Raw genomic sequence first — 17,898 nt, 5'->3', positions numbered from 1 at the left:
CAAAGGTGTGCACATAGCAGGGGAAGCAAAGCTTAAGGGGGCTAGCGCGGGAGTTAGCATACAGGAATCAAAACAGTGGTCAACTGTTGCGTGTAGCAAAATAGGAAGCCAGACTGTGTGTGTTAGAATAATTGTTTCTAAATGATCACAAAAGCTTTGTATTACATTGAGATCCTGGCAGGGGGACGGGAGCTGTCTCGTAAAACTCCACTGTGACTTCAAAGCGGACAGATGGCAGGATCTGCAGGTCTTTTTGAAGTATTTTACGAACCTTATTTGAACTATTTTATGGAACTCTTTTTGAACTATTTTATGGAAATCTTTTTTTTAACTATTTTACAACCTCTTCTTCTGAACTGTTCGGTAACCAAAGGCAACGCTGACCACTTCCCTCTGGAAGCAGCTGTGGTCAGGTGGGGACAGAAAGTTAAATAAAGAAGGAGGAGTGCAATCTTTTGGCAGAGCGTGGGTGACACTGGAAGGCAGTGGTTCTCAAATGGGGGTACTCATACCCCTGGGGGGACTTGAAGGTATGCCGAGGGGTACGTGAGATTTTTCAAAAATATTCTAAAAATAGCAACAATTCAAAATTCCTTTATAAATATATTTATTGAAAAATAGCAACAATTCAAAAATCCTTTGTAAACATTTTTATTAGGGATGCACCGATTAATCGGTAACCGAATATATTCGGCCGAATATGGCAAAAAAAGCCACATTCGGCCTTCGGTGGAATGAGTTAAAAACAAGGCCGAATAGTGGCGTGTGACGCAATTTTTTGACGCGGTGACATTGAGATATGTTGTGTACCTGTATAAGTGTATGAGGTTACAAGCACACACTTATTGAGATTTAGTGGGGCCTCTGTTTACATTATTAGCCTGTTGTGTAGGCTACCTGTATAAGTGTATGAGGTTACAAGCACACACTTATTGAGATTTACTTGAGCCTTCTGTTTACATTATTAGCCTGTTGTGTAGGCTACCTGTATAAGTGTATGAGGTTACAAGCACACACTTATTGAGATTTACTTGAGCCTTCTGTTTACATTATTAGCATATCTACTGTGGCTAAGCAGACTTTTGCCATAAGGACAATAATTCATTTGTTGTGGGTTTATCCACTTTAATGCACTTGATTTTTTTGGAATGCATGTTTTGTTTGAAGGCCTAATATAAATGAAAAACGGTGCTTTTTTTGAAAAGCAAAGGCTACTGGAATATTAAAACAATGTCAATATTCAATAAAAAATTACTTTATTTGAAAAACATGTCTAAATATTTATTCTAGGCTATTTATGCAATATTTAAAAAATTGTGAAAAACGGCATTTATTATTCAGTATTCGGCCTTCGGACAAGCGTTTAAATTTTATTCGGCTTCGGCCACAAATTTTCATTTCGGTGCATTCCTAATATATATTGAATAATACTTCAACAAAATATGAATGTAAGTTCATAAACTGTGAAAATAATTGCAAAAATGCAATATTCAGTGTTGCCAGCTAGATTTTTTGTGGACATGTTCCATAAATATTGATGTTAAAGATTTCTTTTATTGTGAAGAAATGTTTATAAGTAAGTTGATGAATCCAGATGGATCTCTATTACAATCCCCAAAGAGGGCTCTTTAAGTTGATGATTACTTCTATGTGGAGAAAACTGCATTTATAATTGAACCACTTTATTTTTCAACAAGTTTTTTGTTATTTTCATATCTTTTTTTCCAAATAGTTCAAGAAAGACCACTACAAATGAGCAATATTTTGCACTGTTATACAATTTAATAAATCAGAAACTGTTGACATAGTGCTGTATTTTACTTCTTTATCTCTTTTTTTAACCAAAAATGCTTTGATCTGATTAGGGGGTACTTGAATTAAAAACAATTTCACGGGGGGAACATCACTGAAAAAAGGTTGAGAACCTCTGCTGTAAGAAGTTACAAGTGGACACGTTTTCTCCTCAATATTGAGTCCAAATTGAATTCTACATCTGTTTGATTTTTTGCCTCTTGTCTTGTTTAATAGATGTCATCAGTGTTTGAACCTGACAGTGTGTGGCGAGCAACGTGAATAAATAGCACTCTGATTAGTGCCTGGCTGCAGGTGAGCATCCCAGACACTAATCAGAGGCAGCTGCAACCATGCTAACTGAAAACAAACCCAAGGGTGCACAAAACAGGAACTGAGGGAGTCCAAAAACCAAACAGAACACGATCCGGGCACTGAACTCTTGTCATCTTCCTTCTTCTTTGTAAAAAAGGTTTCATGCTGGACAAGAAGGAGCTGCCTTTGGAGGGGGAAGAGGACGAGCGAAACCTCAACTACAATCCTCCGGCCCAGAAGACTTTGCAGGAGATAGAGGATCTGGACAAAGATGACGAGAGCCTGGTGAAATACAAGCAGACCCTGCTGGGGACCAAGCCAATGGTGGCAGGTGTGTGTGTGTGTGTGTGTGTGTGTGTGTTTATACCAGGAGCCATTCCAGTTACTGCTGCTCTAATTCACTCAATACAACAACGTCCGTCCCTGCATGGATGCATTCATCAAGTACTGATGACACACACACACTCACACACACACACACACACACACACGCACACACACACACACACACACACACACGTACACGTAGACCTGCTTGCCTCAGCAGCATCTAATATCGCGACGAATATCAGAAGAAAAGCACATACTGAATACAGTTTCATGTTTAACTGATTGTCCTTTTTGCTCACTGTGAGGTAATAAGTGTAATACTGTGCATCTGCAGACGTCTCCGGTCCCAACGTGCAGGTGACCAAGCTGACCCTGTTGTGCAACGAGGCCCCTCGACCAATTACCGTCGACCTCACAGGTACGCCTCACGTCCTCCCTTTAATGCTTCCTGACACTTTGCTCTCATCGTGGATGGAAGAAAAAATAAGAAAAACGGTGCGAGGCGTTTCAGCCTCCGTGCTGCACTCATGTCTGCATTGGGTGTGTCCAGAGAAAAAGAGCGAGAGAGTTAAATGTTTGCTTGCTGGGCATTATTGACGTTTTCTCCAGAGCAGGAGCTGAGGCAGCAGCTATGGAGGTAGTTTGTTGGCTTGTAATGATAATGTATTCATATACAAGTGTTTATGATATGAATACTAAAATATATTAAACTGGCAAAGCAATAATGGCTTTGTCAGAATCTATTTCCTGTAGTGTCTCATGTATGTTTGCTGACTTGCAAAGTGGAACTTAAAATTACACACTGCTACAAATTAAAAGGTGTTTGTGCCATAAGGTACATTCTTGATAATGCTTTTTCAACATATTATTGGATGTAAAAATTGCTCTTAAAATATTGGGGCAGTAAATCGTCTGATCAAACAAAACAGAACCCTAGCTGCTGAAGCCAGTTTTTTGATTGATTGATAGAAACTTTTATTAGTAGATTGCACAGTACAGTACATATTTTGTATAATTGACCACTAAATGGTAACACCCCAATAAGTTTTTCAACTTTTTTAAGTCGGGGTCCACGTTCATCAATTCATGGTACAAATACAAACCCCGTTTCCATATGAGTTGGGAAATTGTGTTAGATGTAAATATAAACAGAATACAATGATTTGCAAATCCTTTTCAAGCCATATTCAGTTGAATATGCTACAAAGACAACATATTTGATGTTCAAACTCATAAACACAATTTTTTTTTTTGCAAATAATAATTAACTTAGAATTTCATGGCTGCAACAGGTGCCAAAGTAGTTGGGAAAGGGCATGTTCACCACTGTGTTACATCACCTTTTCTTACAACAACACTCAATAAACGTTTGGGAACTGAGGAAACTAATTGTTGAAGCTTTGAAAGTGGAATTCTTTCCCATTCTTGTTTTATGTAGAGCTTCAGTCCTTCAACAGTCCGGGGTCTCCGCTGTCCTATTTTACGCTTCATAATGCGCCACACATTTTCCATGGGAGACAGGTCTGGACTGCAGGCGGGCCAGGAAAGTACCCGCACTCTTTTACTACAAAGCCACACTGTTGTAACACGCGCTGAATGTGGCTTGGCATTGTCTTGCTGAAATAAGCAGGGGCGTCCATGAAAACGTTGCTTGGACGGCAGCATATGTTCTTCCAAAACCTGTGTGTACCTTTCAGCATTAATGGTGCCTTCACAGATGTGTAAGTTACCCATGTCTTGGGCACTAATGCACCCCCATACCATCACACATGCTGGCTTTTCCACTTTGCGTCAAATAACAGTCTGGATGGTTTGCTTCCCCTTTGGTCCGGATGACACAATGTCGAATATTTCATAAAAAGATTTGAAATGTGGACTCGTCAGACCACAGAACACTTTTCCACTTTGCATCAGTCCATCTTAGGCGTTTCTGGATGTTGTTTAAATGTATTTCCCTTTGCACTTACAGATGTAGCGACCAACTGTATTTAGTGACAGTGGTTTTATGAAGTGTTCCTGAGCCCATGTGGTGATATCCTTTAGAGATTGATGTCGGTTTTTGATACAATGCCGTCTGAGGGATGGAAGGTCACGGTCATTCAATGTTGGTTTCCGGCCATGCCGCTTACGTGGAGTGATTTCTCCAGATTCTCTGAACCTTTTGATGATATTATGGAGCGTAGATGTTGAAATCCCTAAATTTCTTGCAATGTCACTTTGAGAAAGGTTGTTCTTAAACTGTTTGACTATTTGCTCACGCAGTTGTGGACAAAGTGGTGTACCTCGCCCCATCCTTTCTTGTGAAAGACTCAGCATTTTTTGGAAAAGCTGTTTTTATAGCCAATCATGGCACCCACCTGTTCCCAATTAGCCTACACACCCAAATAAGTGTTTGATGAGCATTCCTCAACTTTATCAGTATTTATTGCCACTTTTCCCAACTTCTTTGTCACGTGTTGCTGGCATCAAATTCTCAAGTTAATGATTATTTGCACCAAAAAAAATGTTTATGAGTTTGAACATCAAATATGTTGTCTTTGTAGCATATTCAACTGAATATGGCTTGAAAATGATTTGCAAATCATTGTATTCTGTTTATATTTACATCTAACACAATTTCCCAACTCATATGGAAACAGGGTTTGTATATGGATCTAAAACACACGTTTGTGGATCTGAGTACACACACTCAGATGGATATACACACCCACAAATGAGTGCACACACAAATTGGATTACACACACACAGATTGAGATACAGCTTTGAAAATAATTTTGCTAGAAAAATACTGAAACGGACACTCTTGCATGTGTTAGCATATTCATGACATGATGATAGCTCGTACAAATATGCATGAAAACACTCCTGCAGACATGGGAAGTGTGAATAGTTTTAGCTTCATTGTAAAACTGGAGTGATGAATAAAGATTCCCTAGGACACTTTGGAGGACTAGAAGACGACACCTGTACCTTGCGTGTAAAGCACTGAAGAGAAGGAAATACTATAGAGGTGTATCTGGCAGCACCTGTAGTGAGCACACCACGGGAACACACCTTTTTAGTGTCTGCTGACAAACACTATTTGTTCAATTCCAAATATTATGGCCGTTAGCCAAGTAAAATCCATGGATTTGTTGCACCGTTTTAAAAGGCCGCTGTGTGTGTGTGTGTGTGTGTGTGTGTGTGTGTGTGTGTGTGTGTGTGTGTGTGTCTGCTGCTTTAGTAGCCTGACTCTGCTCTTGGACTTCCTGTTTTCACTGTCCATTAAGAAGCACTCAAAACTTGGATTGAATTACGCAGAGGATTTATTTTTGTGATTACTTTAAAACTTCCTCTTCCTTCACTATCAACTTATTTAAAGCCTCTTCTTCCTTCACTATCACTACATATAACATATAAAACTTCCTCCTCCTTCACTATCACTACATATAAAACTTCCTCCTCCTTCAATATCACTACATCTAAAACTTCCTTTTCCTTCAATATCACTACAGTAGATATAAAACTTCCTCCTCCTTCACTATCACTACATATAAAACTTCCTTTTCCTTCAATATCACTACAGTAGATATAAAACTTCCTCTTCTTTCAATATCACTACAGTAGATATAAAACTTCCTCTTCCTTCATTATCACTACATATAACATATAAAACTTCCTCTTCCTGCTCTATCACTACATATAAAACTTCCTCCTCCTTCACTATCACTACATATAAAACTTCCTTTTCCTTCAATATCACTACATATAACATATAAAACTTCCTCTTCCTTCACTATCACTACATACAACATATAAAACTTCCTCTTCCTTCACTATCACTACATATAAAACTTCCTCCTCCTTCACTATCACTACATATAACATATAAAACTTCCTCCTCCTTCACTATCACTACCTATAAAACTTCATTTTCCTTCAATATCACTACATATAACATATAAAACTTCCTCTTCCTTCACTATCACTACATATAACATATAAAACTTCCTCTTCCTTCACTATCACTACATATAACATATAAAACTTCCTCATCCTTCACTATCACTACATATAACATATAAAACTTCCTCTTCCTTCACTATCACTACATATAAAACTTCCTCCTCCTTCACTATCACTATATATAAAACTTCCTCCTCCTTCACTATCACTACATATAAAACTTCATTTTCCTTCAATATCACTACATATAACATACAACACTTCCTCTTCCTTCACTATCACTACATATAACATATAAAACTTCCTCTTCCTTCACTATCACTACATATAAAACTTCCTCCTCCTTCACTATCACTACAAATAAAACTTCCTCCTCCTTCACTATCACTACATATAAAACTTCCTTTTCCTTCAATATCACTACAGTAGATATAAAACTTCCTCTTCCTTCACTATCACTACATATAAAACTTCCTCCTCCTTCACTATCACTACATATAAAACTTCCTTTTCCTTCACTATCACTACATATAACATATAAAACTTCCTCTTCCTTCACTATCACTACAAATAAAACTTCCTCCTCCTTCACTATCACTACATATAAAACTTCCTTTTCCTTCAATATCACTATCACTACATATAAAACGAGTTTGACCCGGCGGAAATTCTAGGCATATGCTATTTATTTTGCGAAAGGAGTTTGACCCAGCAGTAATTCTAGGCGGGCACATACTATATACCCGGCGGCAATTCAAGGAAATACGGTAATCCTACTTTTTCATAGTCCCATTTACTGTCTGTAAAGCAGCAGTTCCATTGGCAGCAAAACAGGCCCAGAGCATAATACTACCACCACCATGCTTGACGGTAGGATTGGTGGTCCTGGGATTGAAGGCCTCACCTTTTCTCCTCCAAACATATTGCTGGGTATTGTGGCCAAATAGCTCCATTTTTCTTTCATCTGACCACAGAACTTTCCTCCAGAAGGTCTTATCTTCGTACATGTGATGTCAGATGAAGAAATGATTGGAAACTGTGTATAGTCACACAAGTTGTGTAAACACTTTACGTTTGGAGCAGAGCATCATAGTCATGGACGGCCATTGTTGGCCACACGATGACTCGGCAGGATGATGTCATCAGCAATGCGGTCACACTTCATGTCAGACATTTGTCAGCTGAGGTCATTTTGTTTGTGCAGGAGACCTCAGCAGCCTGAAGGAGAAGACATTCACCCTAAAAGAAGGCATCAAGTACAGGCTAAAAATACACTTTAAGGTAAGAGGAAAACAGTAGCTTGAGATGTATTTATTGTTGTGGCCTTTACTGTAACTGTGACTCAATGCACCTGCTGGTCTTCACTGTCTTTTATCATCTTTCTTTTTCATCTACTGTATAAATAAGAAGATGATGTTCTTGCGGGATTGGCAGGATTCGGCAAAAACATCTTCCCTTTTCTTGAGATGATTGTCTTATCAATATTTTGTGCAGGGTCAAAGTACCAAAGGATGGATATAAATACACGATATTGCCAAAAGTATTTGGCCACCTGCCTTGACTCACATATGAAGTCAAAGTGCCATTCCATTCCTAACCCATAGGGTTCAATATGACACCTTTTGCAGCTATTACAGCTTCAACTCTTCTGGGAAGGCTGTCCACAAGGTTGCAGAGTGTGTTTACAGGAATTGTCCACCATTCTTCCAAAAGTGCATTGGTGAGGTCACAGACTGATGTTGGTGAAGAAGGCTCTGTTCTAATTCATCCCAAAGGTGATCTATAGGGTTCAGGTCAGGACTCTGTGCAGGCCAGTCAAGTTCATCCACACCAGACTCTGTCATCAATGTCTTTATGGACCTTGCTCTGTGCACTGGTGCACAGTCATGTTGGAAGAGGAAGGGGCCCGCTCCAAACTGTTCCCACAAAGTTGGGAGCTTGGAATTGTCCAAAATGTTTTGGTATCCAGGAGCATTCAAAGTTCCTTTCACTGGAACTAAGGGGCCAAGCCCAACTCCTGACAAACCCAACCCACGCCAGAATTCCTCCTCCACCAAATTTCACACTCGGCACAATGCAGTCCAAAATGTAGCGTTCACCTGGCTACCTCCAGACCCAGACTGGTCCATCACATTGCCAGATGGAAAAGTGTGATTCATCAGTCCAGAGAAGGCATCTCCACTGCTCTAGAGTCCAGTGGTGATGTCCTTTACACCACTGCATCCCACGCTTTGCTTGGACTTGGTGATGTATGGCTTAGATGCAGCTGCCCAGCCATGGAAAGCCATTCCATGAAGCTCTCTGCGTACTGTATGTGGGCTAATTGGAAGGTGACATACAATTTGGAGCCGTGTAGCAAGTGACTGTGCAGAAAGTCTTTGCACTATGCTGACCTCTCTGTCACTTTACCTGGCCTACCACTTGCTGGCTGAGTTGCTGTTGTTCCCAAACTCTTCACTTTTCTTACAATAAAGTTGACTTTAGAATATTTAGAAGGGAAGAAATTTCACGACTGGATTTGTTGCACAGGTGGCATGCAGTGACAGTTCCACGCTGGAAATCACTGAGAGCGGCCCATTCTTTCACAAATGTTTGTAGAAACAGTCTCCATGCCTAAGTGCTTGATTTGATACACCGGGCCAAGTGATTAGGACTCCTGGTTCTCATCATTTGGATGTCTGGCCAAATACTCCTGGCAATATATGTCATGAACTCACCCTTCAATCTCTTTGTAGGAAAAGAACATATTCTGTCACTATTCCATTGTTTCAAATAGATGCTGCAATACGTTTTTAAAGTGCTCTTAATGAACAAAAACATGTAAAGACAATATAATATTGTTATAAAATGAGCAAATTGAAGGAAATACAAAGTTGATCAGTTTTTATCAATATGTCTCAGAAGTATGGATGTTCTGGGCAAGGTTTTGTGCTGACAATTCTGATAGCAATTGTGTAAGACGGGTTGATAGCAACACAGATACTGATCACACGTGTGAGTGCTATTGACAGTTTCAGTTTCAGCATAATATTGCAGAGAATTCATCCTTTGTGTAAGGAAAACAAAGTCAACAATAACTAAAGGGAGTTATTTGCCTTTTAGCCTCACACTTATTCCCTGAATGTGTGAATACAAGCTTAAACTGCTTTTGTGAAAATAAAGTAGTCCATCCATCCATTTTCTACCGCTTATTCCCTTTGGGGTCGCGGGGGGCGCTGGTGGCTATCTCAGCTACAATCGGGCGGAAGGAAGGGTACACGCTGGACAAGTCGCCACCTCATCATATTATATTAGGAAACCGTATTTCCTTGCTAATTAATTTAAAACCTCTTCTCACTCCGGCGTTTACCAAAGGCATGCGGTAAATTTAGGCCTGCGCTTATAAATTTGAGTGTGATGTAAGAATACCATCATGAAAAGCACATTTAAGAAATAAACTTTATTTCGGGGGGTATAGCTCGGTTGGTAGAGTGGCCGTGCCAGCAACTTGAGGGTTGCAGGTTCGATTCCCGCTTCCGCCATCCTAGTCACTGCTGTTGTGTCCTTGGGCAAGACACTTTACCCACCTGCTCCCAGTGCCACCCACACTGCTTTAAATGGAACTTAGATATTGGGTTTCACTATGTAAAGCGCTTTGAGTCACTAGAGAAAAGCGCTATATAAATATAATTCACTTCACAATTCACTTATGGTCTTACCTTTACTTATAAATGAAGTCCATGCGCAGCTCCTTCTGATCAAAAGCATCCATAACTTGTTTATAGAAGTCTTCCTTATCTTTCTTCAGTTTTAAAAGTCTCTCTGTCTCGATGGAGATCTTCCTTTATTACTTCCTGCTTCCATTGAAAGTCTAGTTTAGAAAACGGTTTTATTTTAGATATGTAATCCTCCATGTTAAAAGTGCAAGCGAGAGGAAAAAATAAACGATTGCTGCTTGTTGTCACTTCTTCTGCAGCCGAGTAGTCGCAAGAAGGATCACTAGCGCCCTCTACCACCAGGAGGCAGGAGTCATTTAATGACTCATATTTGACACACGCAGCTACGGTATATTAATAAAACATAGCTGCTTACTGTTCTTTTTAGCATATTCAATAGCTCGGACCTTAAATCCTACTGAATAGCTCTTAATCTTCTTCCCTTTATGCGATTTCAAATGATTGAAATCAGCCTCCTCCATTTTGAAAATGATGACAGGTGAAGTGTCAATCGTGACGTGACGAATTTGATTCTACGTATATGCTAATTATTTGGCGAAACGAGTTTGACCCGGTGAAATTCTAGACATGCGCTAATAAAAATAAAATTTTGCGAAACGAGTTTGACCCGGCAGTAATTCTAGTCAGGTGCATACTATATACCCGGCGGCAATTCAAGGAAATACGGTATTCTAAATTTTGAAGAAAATTCTTACAATGAACAACAGTTTCTATGGTTGCCAGACCAACAAAAGTGTGTGTGTGTGTGTGTGTGTGTGTGTGTGTGTGTGTGTGTGTGTGTTTCAGGTGAACAAGGAAATTGTGGCGGGCTTGAAGTACCATCATGTCAGCTTCAGAAAAGGAATAAAAGGTGACGCCATTTTACTGCAAAGTTGGTAACCCAATCAAATAATCGGAGTATTGGACTAAGTATGATGCACTTCTACACATTGAATGACTCCCTCGCCATGCACACTGCTAGACTACTTTGTAAAGACCTTTTAAGATCAAATATTTCACTGATTAAGATCTATGGTGTTTGTTATTATTATATACAATTATACATGTATAAAAACATACAACATTATTTACAGTACTGGCCAAAAGTTGGACACACCTCTTTATTTCCATGACTATTTACATCGTAAATAGTCACATCAAAACTATGAATGTGGAGTTATGTACTTAACAAAAAAAGGTAAAATAGTCACAGAGTAAACCCCAAGATGCAGAGACAGCGGGCTGGATCCAAGGAAAAATGATTTAATGTCCAAAATTAAGAAAAAACACAAGCCAGGAACCAGGAACAGGCGGACTGGGAACAGGAAGCAGCAAACAGGAAACGAGGAACAAAAAGACAGCAAGTTGCAAACAGCGACAGGATACAACTTACAAATAGTAGCTACAGCTGCAACCACAATACTCCAGCACTGACTGGAGGGCAAAGCAGGTCTAGATAGCAGCTGGCTGATTGGCAGCAGGTGTGGCCAGGTGCCAATCAGCCGCAGCCCTCAGGGAGAAAAGCAGGAAACAAGCGAAATAAGAGCGCCGACAGGAAATAAAGACAAACAGAGGAAAAACCAAAACATAACTAAACTGCCAGTGACAAACCTCACAGTAATAACTAAAAACATGTTTTATATTCTAGTTTCTTCAAAATAGCCACATTTTGCTCTGATTACTGCTTTGCACACTCTTGGCATTCTCTCCATGAGCTTCAAGAGGTAGTCACCTCAAATGCTTTTCACTTCACAGGTGTTCTAGTTTTGATGTTATAATATACATATATATATATATATATATATTTATACATATATATTACATATATATATATGGGTTTTTACAAAACTTTTGTTTTGAAGGGGTAATTGCCAACTTCCGGTTGATTTTTGCTGAAAGATGTAAATGAATGAAATGTAGGTCTAAGTGAGACCTACATAGAGGTTTTTGTTTCATGTCTCTACGACATTTCTACCGGAAGTTACAGGCAGTTTTGTCTGTGTTTTCTTCCTAGGAGCAGTTTTGTCTGTTTTATTCCTAGGGGGCGCTAGAGCGCAATTTTGAGTTTTTTTTTTTTATTTTTTTTTTTATTAGATTGCAATTTTCGCCGGTCCTGATGTGTGTGTCCAGTTTGGTGAGTTTTGAAGCATTTTAAGGAGGTCAAATTCCAACTCAAAGAGGCAAAAATTACATTTTTTAGGAAACTTTAGTTTTGATGGGTTTTTTGCCAACTTCCTGTTGATTTTTGCTGAAGGAAGTCAGTGTATGAAATCTAGGTCTAAGTCAGACTTACATAGAGGTTTTTGTTTCATGTCTCTACAACATTCCTAACGGAAGTTACAAGCAGTTTTGTCTGTGTTTTTTCCTAGGGGGCGCTAGAGCGCAATTTTGAGTTTGGGGTTTTGGTTTTTCGATTAGATGGCAATTTTCGCCAGTCCTGATGTGTGTGTCAAATTTGGTGAGTTTTGAATCATGTTAAGGGGGTCAAATGACAGCTCAAAGAGGCGGCGGTATAATAATAATAAAACCTTAGAAATACATTCGGGTCCTCTGTCCCGAAGTGACATTCGGTCCCTAATTAAGAGTTATTTGGACACAAGGGCAGCATATAAACCAGGGGTAGGGAACCTATGGCTCTAGAGCCAGATGTGGCTCTTTGATGACTGCATCTGGCTCTCAGATAAATTTGAGCTGACATTGCTTAACACAATAAGTAATGAATAATTCCACTTGTAATCAAAGTGTTAAAAATAACGTTCAAAATATAAAAGATGCTCATGCATTTGACTCCATCCATCCTTTTTTCTACCGCACTTTGTTCAAGAAGTTGCAATAAGGGTAAGAAGTGATTTATTTATTATTGGTTAGTTTAGGACTTGCCCTCCTTGGGGTTCTTCAGACCAACTTGAGAGCCTGTTTTAGGTTACAATATTTTTTATTTTTCAATAAGTCTCTCAGTTGCTTTCCAGCAATTTTCTTTTTCTCTTCCGTTCTCGCTCGCACTCTGGCTCCAGCCCCAACCCCCGTCTCTCTCTCCTCCTGGCTGCTGCTTCTAAACAGTGCGACAGGTGATTAGATAACAAGGCCCAGGTGGGCCATCTACACACCTGTCGCTGATTTCGAGGCCGGTCCTGGCAACACCCCGCTTCGCTGCAGGCCCACAGGCCACGCCCCTTCCACAGTTAGCTTCAGAATACCAATGTTATTACAAAGAATAAGAGACTTATTATACTCTAGAAATGTTGGTCTTACTTAAAAATGCACGCGTTTAGTTGTGTTCAGTGTTGAAAAAAAATATTATATGGCTCTTAGGGAAATACATTTTAAAATATTTGGGTTCTTGGCTCTCTCTGCCAAAAAGGTTCCCGACCCCTGCTATAAGGGTTAGGGCTAGGGTTACTCCATTCATCCATCCATCCATTTACTACCGCTTGTTCCGTTCGGGGTGGCGACGGGTGCTGGAGCCTATCTCAGAAGGCGGGGTACACCCAGGACAAGTCACCACTTCATCGCAGTTAGGGTTACTAATAAGCAATAGGTCTGAGGTTATTGAGGGAAGACTCTTAGTTGATGTCTTACTGCTTGTATAAGAAGGTCATCCAGAATAAGGCATTAATAAGTACTTAATAATGACTAATTAAGAGGCAATATGTTACTAATTTGCATGTTAATAAGCAAGTAATGAATGGTGAATATGTCCCCGATACTAAAGTGTCAGCATTATCACATATTAAAGTAAGTGTCTCCTGTCCGCAGTGGACAAGGTGTCCTACATGGTGGGCAGCTACTGTCCTCGCCAGGACGAGCATGAGTTTGTGTGCCCCGCTGACGAGGCCCCTCAAGGCTTGGTGTCACGCGGCGTCTACCAGATCAAGTCCTGCTTCAGCGACGACGACAAGAACCTACACTCGGCGTGGGACTGGAACCTGGAGCTGAAGAAGGACTGGGACGAGTAGAGGTGCCATCTTTGTTCTCCTCCCTCTCTCTGCAGCCTTGAAAAGACAGGATGCTCCCTTTCTTCTTTTTCTTTTTCTCCCCCGACTTGGTCTTTCACACCTTTAGAGAAGTGTCACCTCTCTTCCTCTTTGCATCAATCCTTGTCTGCGTCTGTGAAATATCCCACGGGGAGTAAGGCTTTTCTCATCGTCCCGTCATAGAAGGATGTCATGCAGGTGCATTCAATGCAATTTCAATGTGAAAAGTAGAGAAAAAATGCCACGTTTGTGCTTGTTTACGCTGTTTCCCGACTTTTAGGAAGCAACAGGTTGATGACGTGGCTCCTGTCATGCGGCAAATAATAATAGTAAGTCCATGTATGATTGTGCTTGGCCAGTTTGATGTAGAAATCAGGATGTCCAAGTTCACACCAACATATTTCCACAATGCAGCACAAAGTTCATGTCCAGCCTTCCTAAAGTGGAGTCGCACAACAACCTCTGTCAAAAAAGTGCTGAAACACTGGGCCTTTTGAACAAGGAGCCGTAGAAAGCAGATGTCATTATGCCCAGTCAACATCTTTAGTATAGAACAGTACATAGTAATGCTACCATTTCAATGTTGGAGGGCAGGGGTGTCCAAACTTTTTCCACAGAAAAATTTAAGCGATTTTGATAGCTTTCATTTTCAAACCATAACAAAATATCTGGATTTTTTTTTTTTAATCCTTAGGGCTCCTGGGGAGCATAGAGGGTCTCAGTCACTAAAATGTTAAAAATAAGTCACATTATTATTATTATGTTTTATTTCATGCTTACAGTAGATCTCTATATCAACTTGAGGTTGATATAAAGTAAAAAAAAAAAAAAAAGGTTTTATGCCTTTTCTGTCAAAGACAACTTTGTTTTTTATAGTAAAACTGAAATATACAGTATTTAGATAGATAGATAGTACTTTTTTGATTCCTTCAGGAGAGTTCCTTTATTTAACAATTAGAGCCCTCAAAGATCAATAATGCAGGACAACATTGATTTGAATTACTTAACATTTTTGAGTAATCACAGTGAAAAGTTAAATAAAATCCTACTAAATATATTTGAGATCCAAAAGGTTCCCCACTCATAAAGTGATGCATTTTTAAACATTTTTTTTTTACTTTTAACACTTAAAGTTCAAGATCAACTTCCAATATGTATGTCGATTTTCAGTTTGAACTATTATTTTGTTTGTTTTATGCTCTTTTGTCAAAACTCTGTTTTTATATGGCAACCACACAACATATGCAGTATTTTTTCCACATAAAACATTTGAAAGTGATCATTTTAAAGTAATAATTTATTATAACATAGATTTTTTTGTCCTTTTTTTTTCTTGAGCGATGGAAAAAAAAGAAAATACAGACAAAAGGAATAAAAAACTGCCTGCATGGCAGCTTTGTGTCAACATTGCCACTTTTTCTCATTAGATTTCACCTCATTCCACTTTTTTTAAATGCTTTTTTTATTTATTTTTGCAATACTATCAATTTTGCAATTTTTGCAGAATGTGTGGCGGGCCGGTAAATGATTAGCTGGGGGCCACAAATGACCCCCGGGCAGCACTTTGGACACCCCTGTTGTAGGTCTAAATATGTGGAGGAGCAAATGGGACAGAATGAAATAAATAAATACATCTTTAAATAATCACTGACCTGTCCTTAATTAATTAACATGTGAAATAACTCATGTGTTAATAAATTAATTTTGCATGTGTTAATTTAATGTAAAATTATAGTTATTCAACTATTGAATAACTTTATTCATTTATTTCCAAAATAAATAATTTATTTCAACTACTTTGTATTAATTATCATTTTCTTTATACAACAATTTATTTAATTTACTATTTATCTTTTTTTATTAACCTATGGAGCCCCTAAAGGGACATGGGGGGAATTTTTTTTCCGAATATTTTTTAAATTTTTTTATTTTTCTTTAGACATGTATCTCGTGCGCACGAGAAAGTAATTATTTTATTTCAATGTAATTAATCAATGACACATATATGTAATTATGCTAACACTTTGGCAATATTCCAAGTAACAAAGACTTGAGTTATTTGGTTAGGGTTAGTTTTATAATAAGGCCATGCAAAATAGGGCATTAATAAGTACTTAATAATGACTAATTAAGAGCCAATATGTTACTAATTTTCTTGTTAAAAAGCAACTAAATAATGGGTTAGGGTTAGAGGGTTAGGGTTATGGTAAATGGGTTGTACTTGTATAGCGCTTTTCTACCTTTTTTTAAGGAACTCAAAGCGCTTTGACACTATTTCCACATTCACACACTGATGGCGGGGTTAGGGTTATTTTTATAATAAGGCCATGCAGAATAAGGCATTAATAAGTACTTCATAATGACTAATTAACAGCCGATATGTTCCTAATTTGCATGTTAAAAAGCTACTAATTAATGGTGAATATGTTCCCCGTACTAAAGTGTTACCGTAATTATTTATTCGATGTGATCCCATTTGACCCTCCAATGAAATCATCTCTACAAAAGATTTGACCTCACTCATTCATTTTAGGGTTTTCAAAGTTGCTGGTCTTTGTGAAGCTTTTTCTTTTTCAGCGGTGAAAGACACCAATAAAAAGTGTATAAAATTGTAGAAAGAAATGCATGTTTGTCCTTTAGGATTTGATACAATTCAGGCGTTCACATTGAAGACGTCAATGTGTAGGTCACAACATTAGGTACACTCAGACCATCCGACAAGGTGTCATACAAATAACGAGTGGTATTTGTCGATTATTATCGTTACATCGTGCTGAAGCTCTACCTAATGTTGACGTGTAAATAAACACTTTTCAGATATATTCAAGTAGGAGACATCAGTGGAGGGATGATTTGATTCATTCTGGTGGAAAAAAGGGAATTGTTGTCATTATTGCTGAACATAAAGTAGACTGACTGTTTTGTCAGCTCAGAATAAGTAAACATTGTCTTGTTGGGTGTTGCATGGTATCTCTAGTGTAGGGTTTGGTTTTTTTACCATTGTGGTTGAATTAAAAAAAAAACTGTGTTGAAGGTTGGTTGCAGATGGAGTATTTGACTAGCTCTTTAAAGCAGGGCCGGCTGAACAGCGGCCGTCGACTGTGTTGTGTATCGATCAAACATGTAACCTTCAATATCGCTGTCAAATCTTCTCCATCTTTTAATAAAGGCAATTGAAAGAACCAAAAAGGGGCACATCTTTTTTGTCAGACTTTGTTGTAGACGAACATGATTTCATTGAAATATTAGAATAAGAACAAACAAAAGGGTGCTAACGAGGCGGATAACAAACAAAAGGGTCTTTAGCATGGAACCTAGCAAAAAAAAAAAAAAAGGGCCTAGCGTGGAAGCTAGCGGGTAGCAAACAGGAAAATAGAAGTCGTTACTTGTAGAGTGAAAACAAAACGGAAGCAGGGAACAAAAAACAGTAAGCTACAAACAGATACCGAAAGATAGCTTAGCGCTACGCTGCAATGACTCGACATGAGCGACAATACGGAAGTCATTGACGAGACAAGATACGACATCGACATGACAATAATCCAGCAACTGACTGGAGGACAAAAACAGGCTCAAATAGACCGGGCTGATTGACACCAGGTGTGGCCATGTGCCAATCAACTGCAGCTGAGGGAAAACAAATCACTCAGGGAGACAATCAGGAAGCTGAAACAAAATAAGAGTGCTGACAGGAAATACTAAACACACAGAGGAACAACTAAAACACAAACAAACTGTCAGCGGCAAGCCCGACATTTTTGTCCAATTGATTTGAATAATACACCGTTTTCCTATATGTGGGCGTGGTTACACACAAATAAGTTAGCAAAATAGAACCAGAGTGTAA

The 17,898-nt window shown here is 38.9% G+C and overlaps 1 protein-coding gene across 4 annotated transcripts in view; it reads left to right on the top strand.

Annotated features, from left to right (window-relative positions):
* The window catches only part of LOC133555782 (rho GDP-dissociation inhibitor 2-like), a 48,487-nt gene extending 31,247 nt beyond the window's left edge, over positions 1–17,240 (top strand). For 2 of the 4 annotated variants that reach the window (XM_061905154.1, XM_061905151.1), the window contains exons 2-6: positions 2,264–2,437; positions 2,771–2,854; positions 7,587–7,663; positions 10,885–10,948; positions 13,834–17,240. In XM_061905154.1, coding sequence (XP_061761138.1) covers positions 2,269–2,437; positions 2,771–2,854; positions 7,587–7,663; positions 10,885–10,948; positions 13,834–14,033 — 594 coding nt within the window. In that variant the 5' untranslated portion in view covers positions 2,264–2,268 and the 3' untranslated portion in view covers positions 14,034–17,240. The remainder of the gene's footprint in view (positions 1–2,263; positions 2,438–2,770; positions 2,855–7,586; positions 7,664–10,884; positions 10,949–13,833) is intronic. The other 2 variants (XM_061905153.1, XM_061905152.1) reach the window with 2 other exon arrangements.
* Positions 17,241–17,898: the final 658 nt, after the last annotated feature.

Source organism: Nerophis ophidion, linkage group LG07 (assembly GCF_033978795.1).
Source record: "Nerophis ophidion isolate RoL-2023_Sa linkage group LG07, RoL_Noph_v1.0, whole genome shotgun sequence".
NCBI classification, from domain to species: Eukaryota; Metazoa; Chordata; class Actinopteri; order Syngnathiformes; family Syngnathidae; genus Nerophis; species Nerophis ophidion.
Note: the sequence above shows the minus strand (reverse complement) of the source record. Positions and strands in the feature narration are given on the sequence as shown.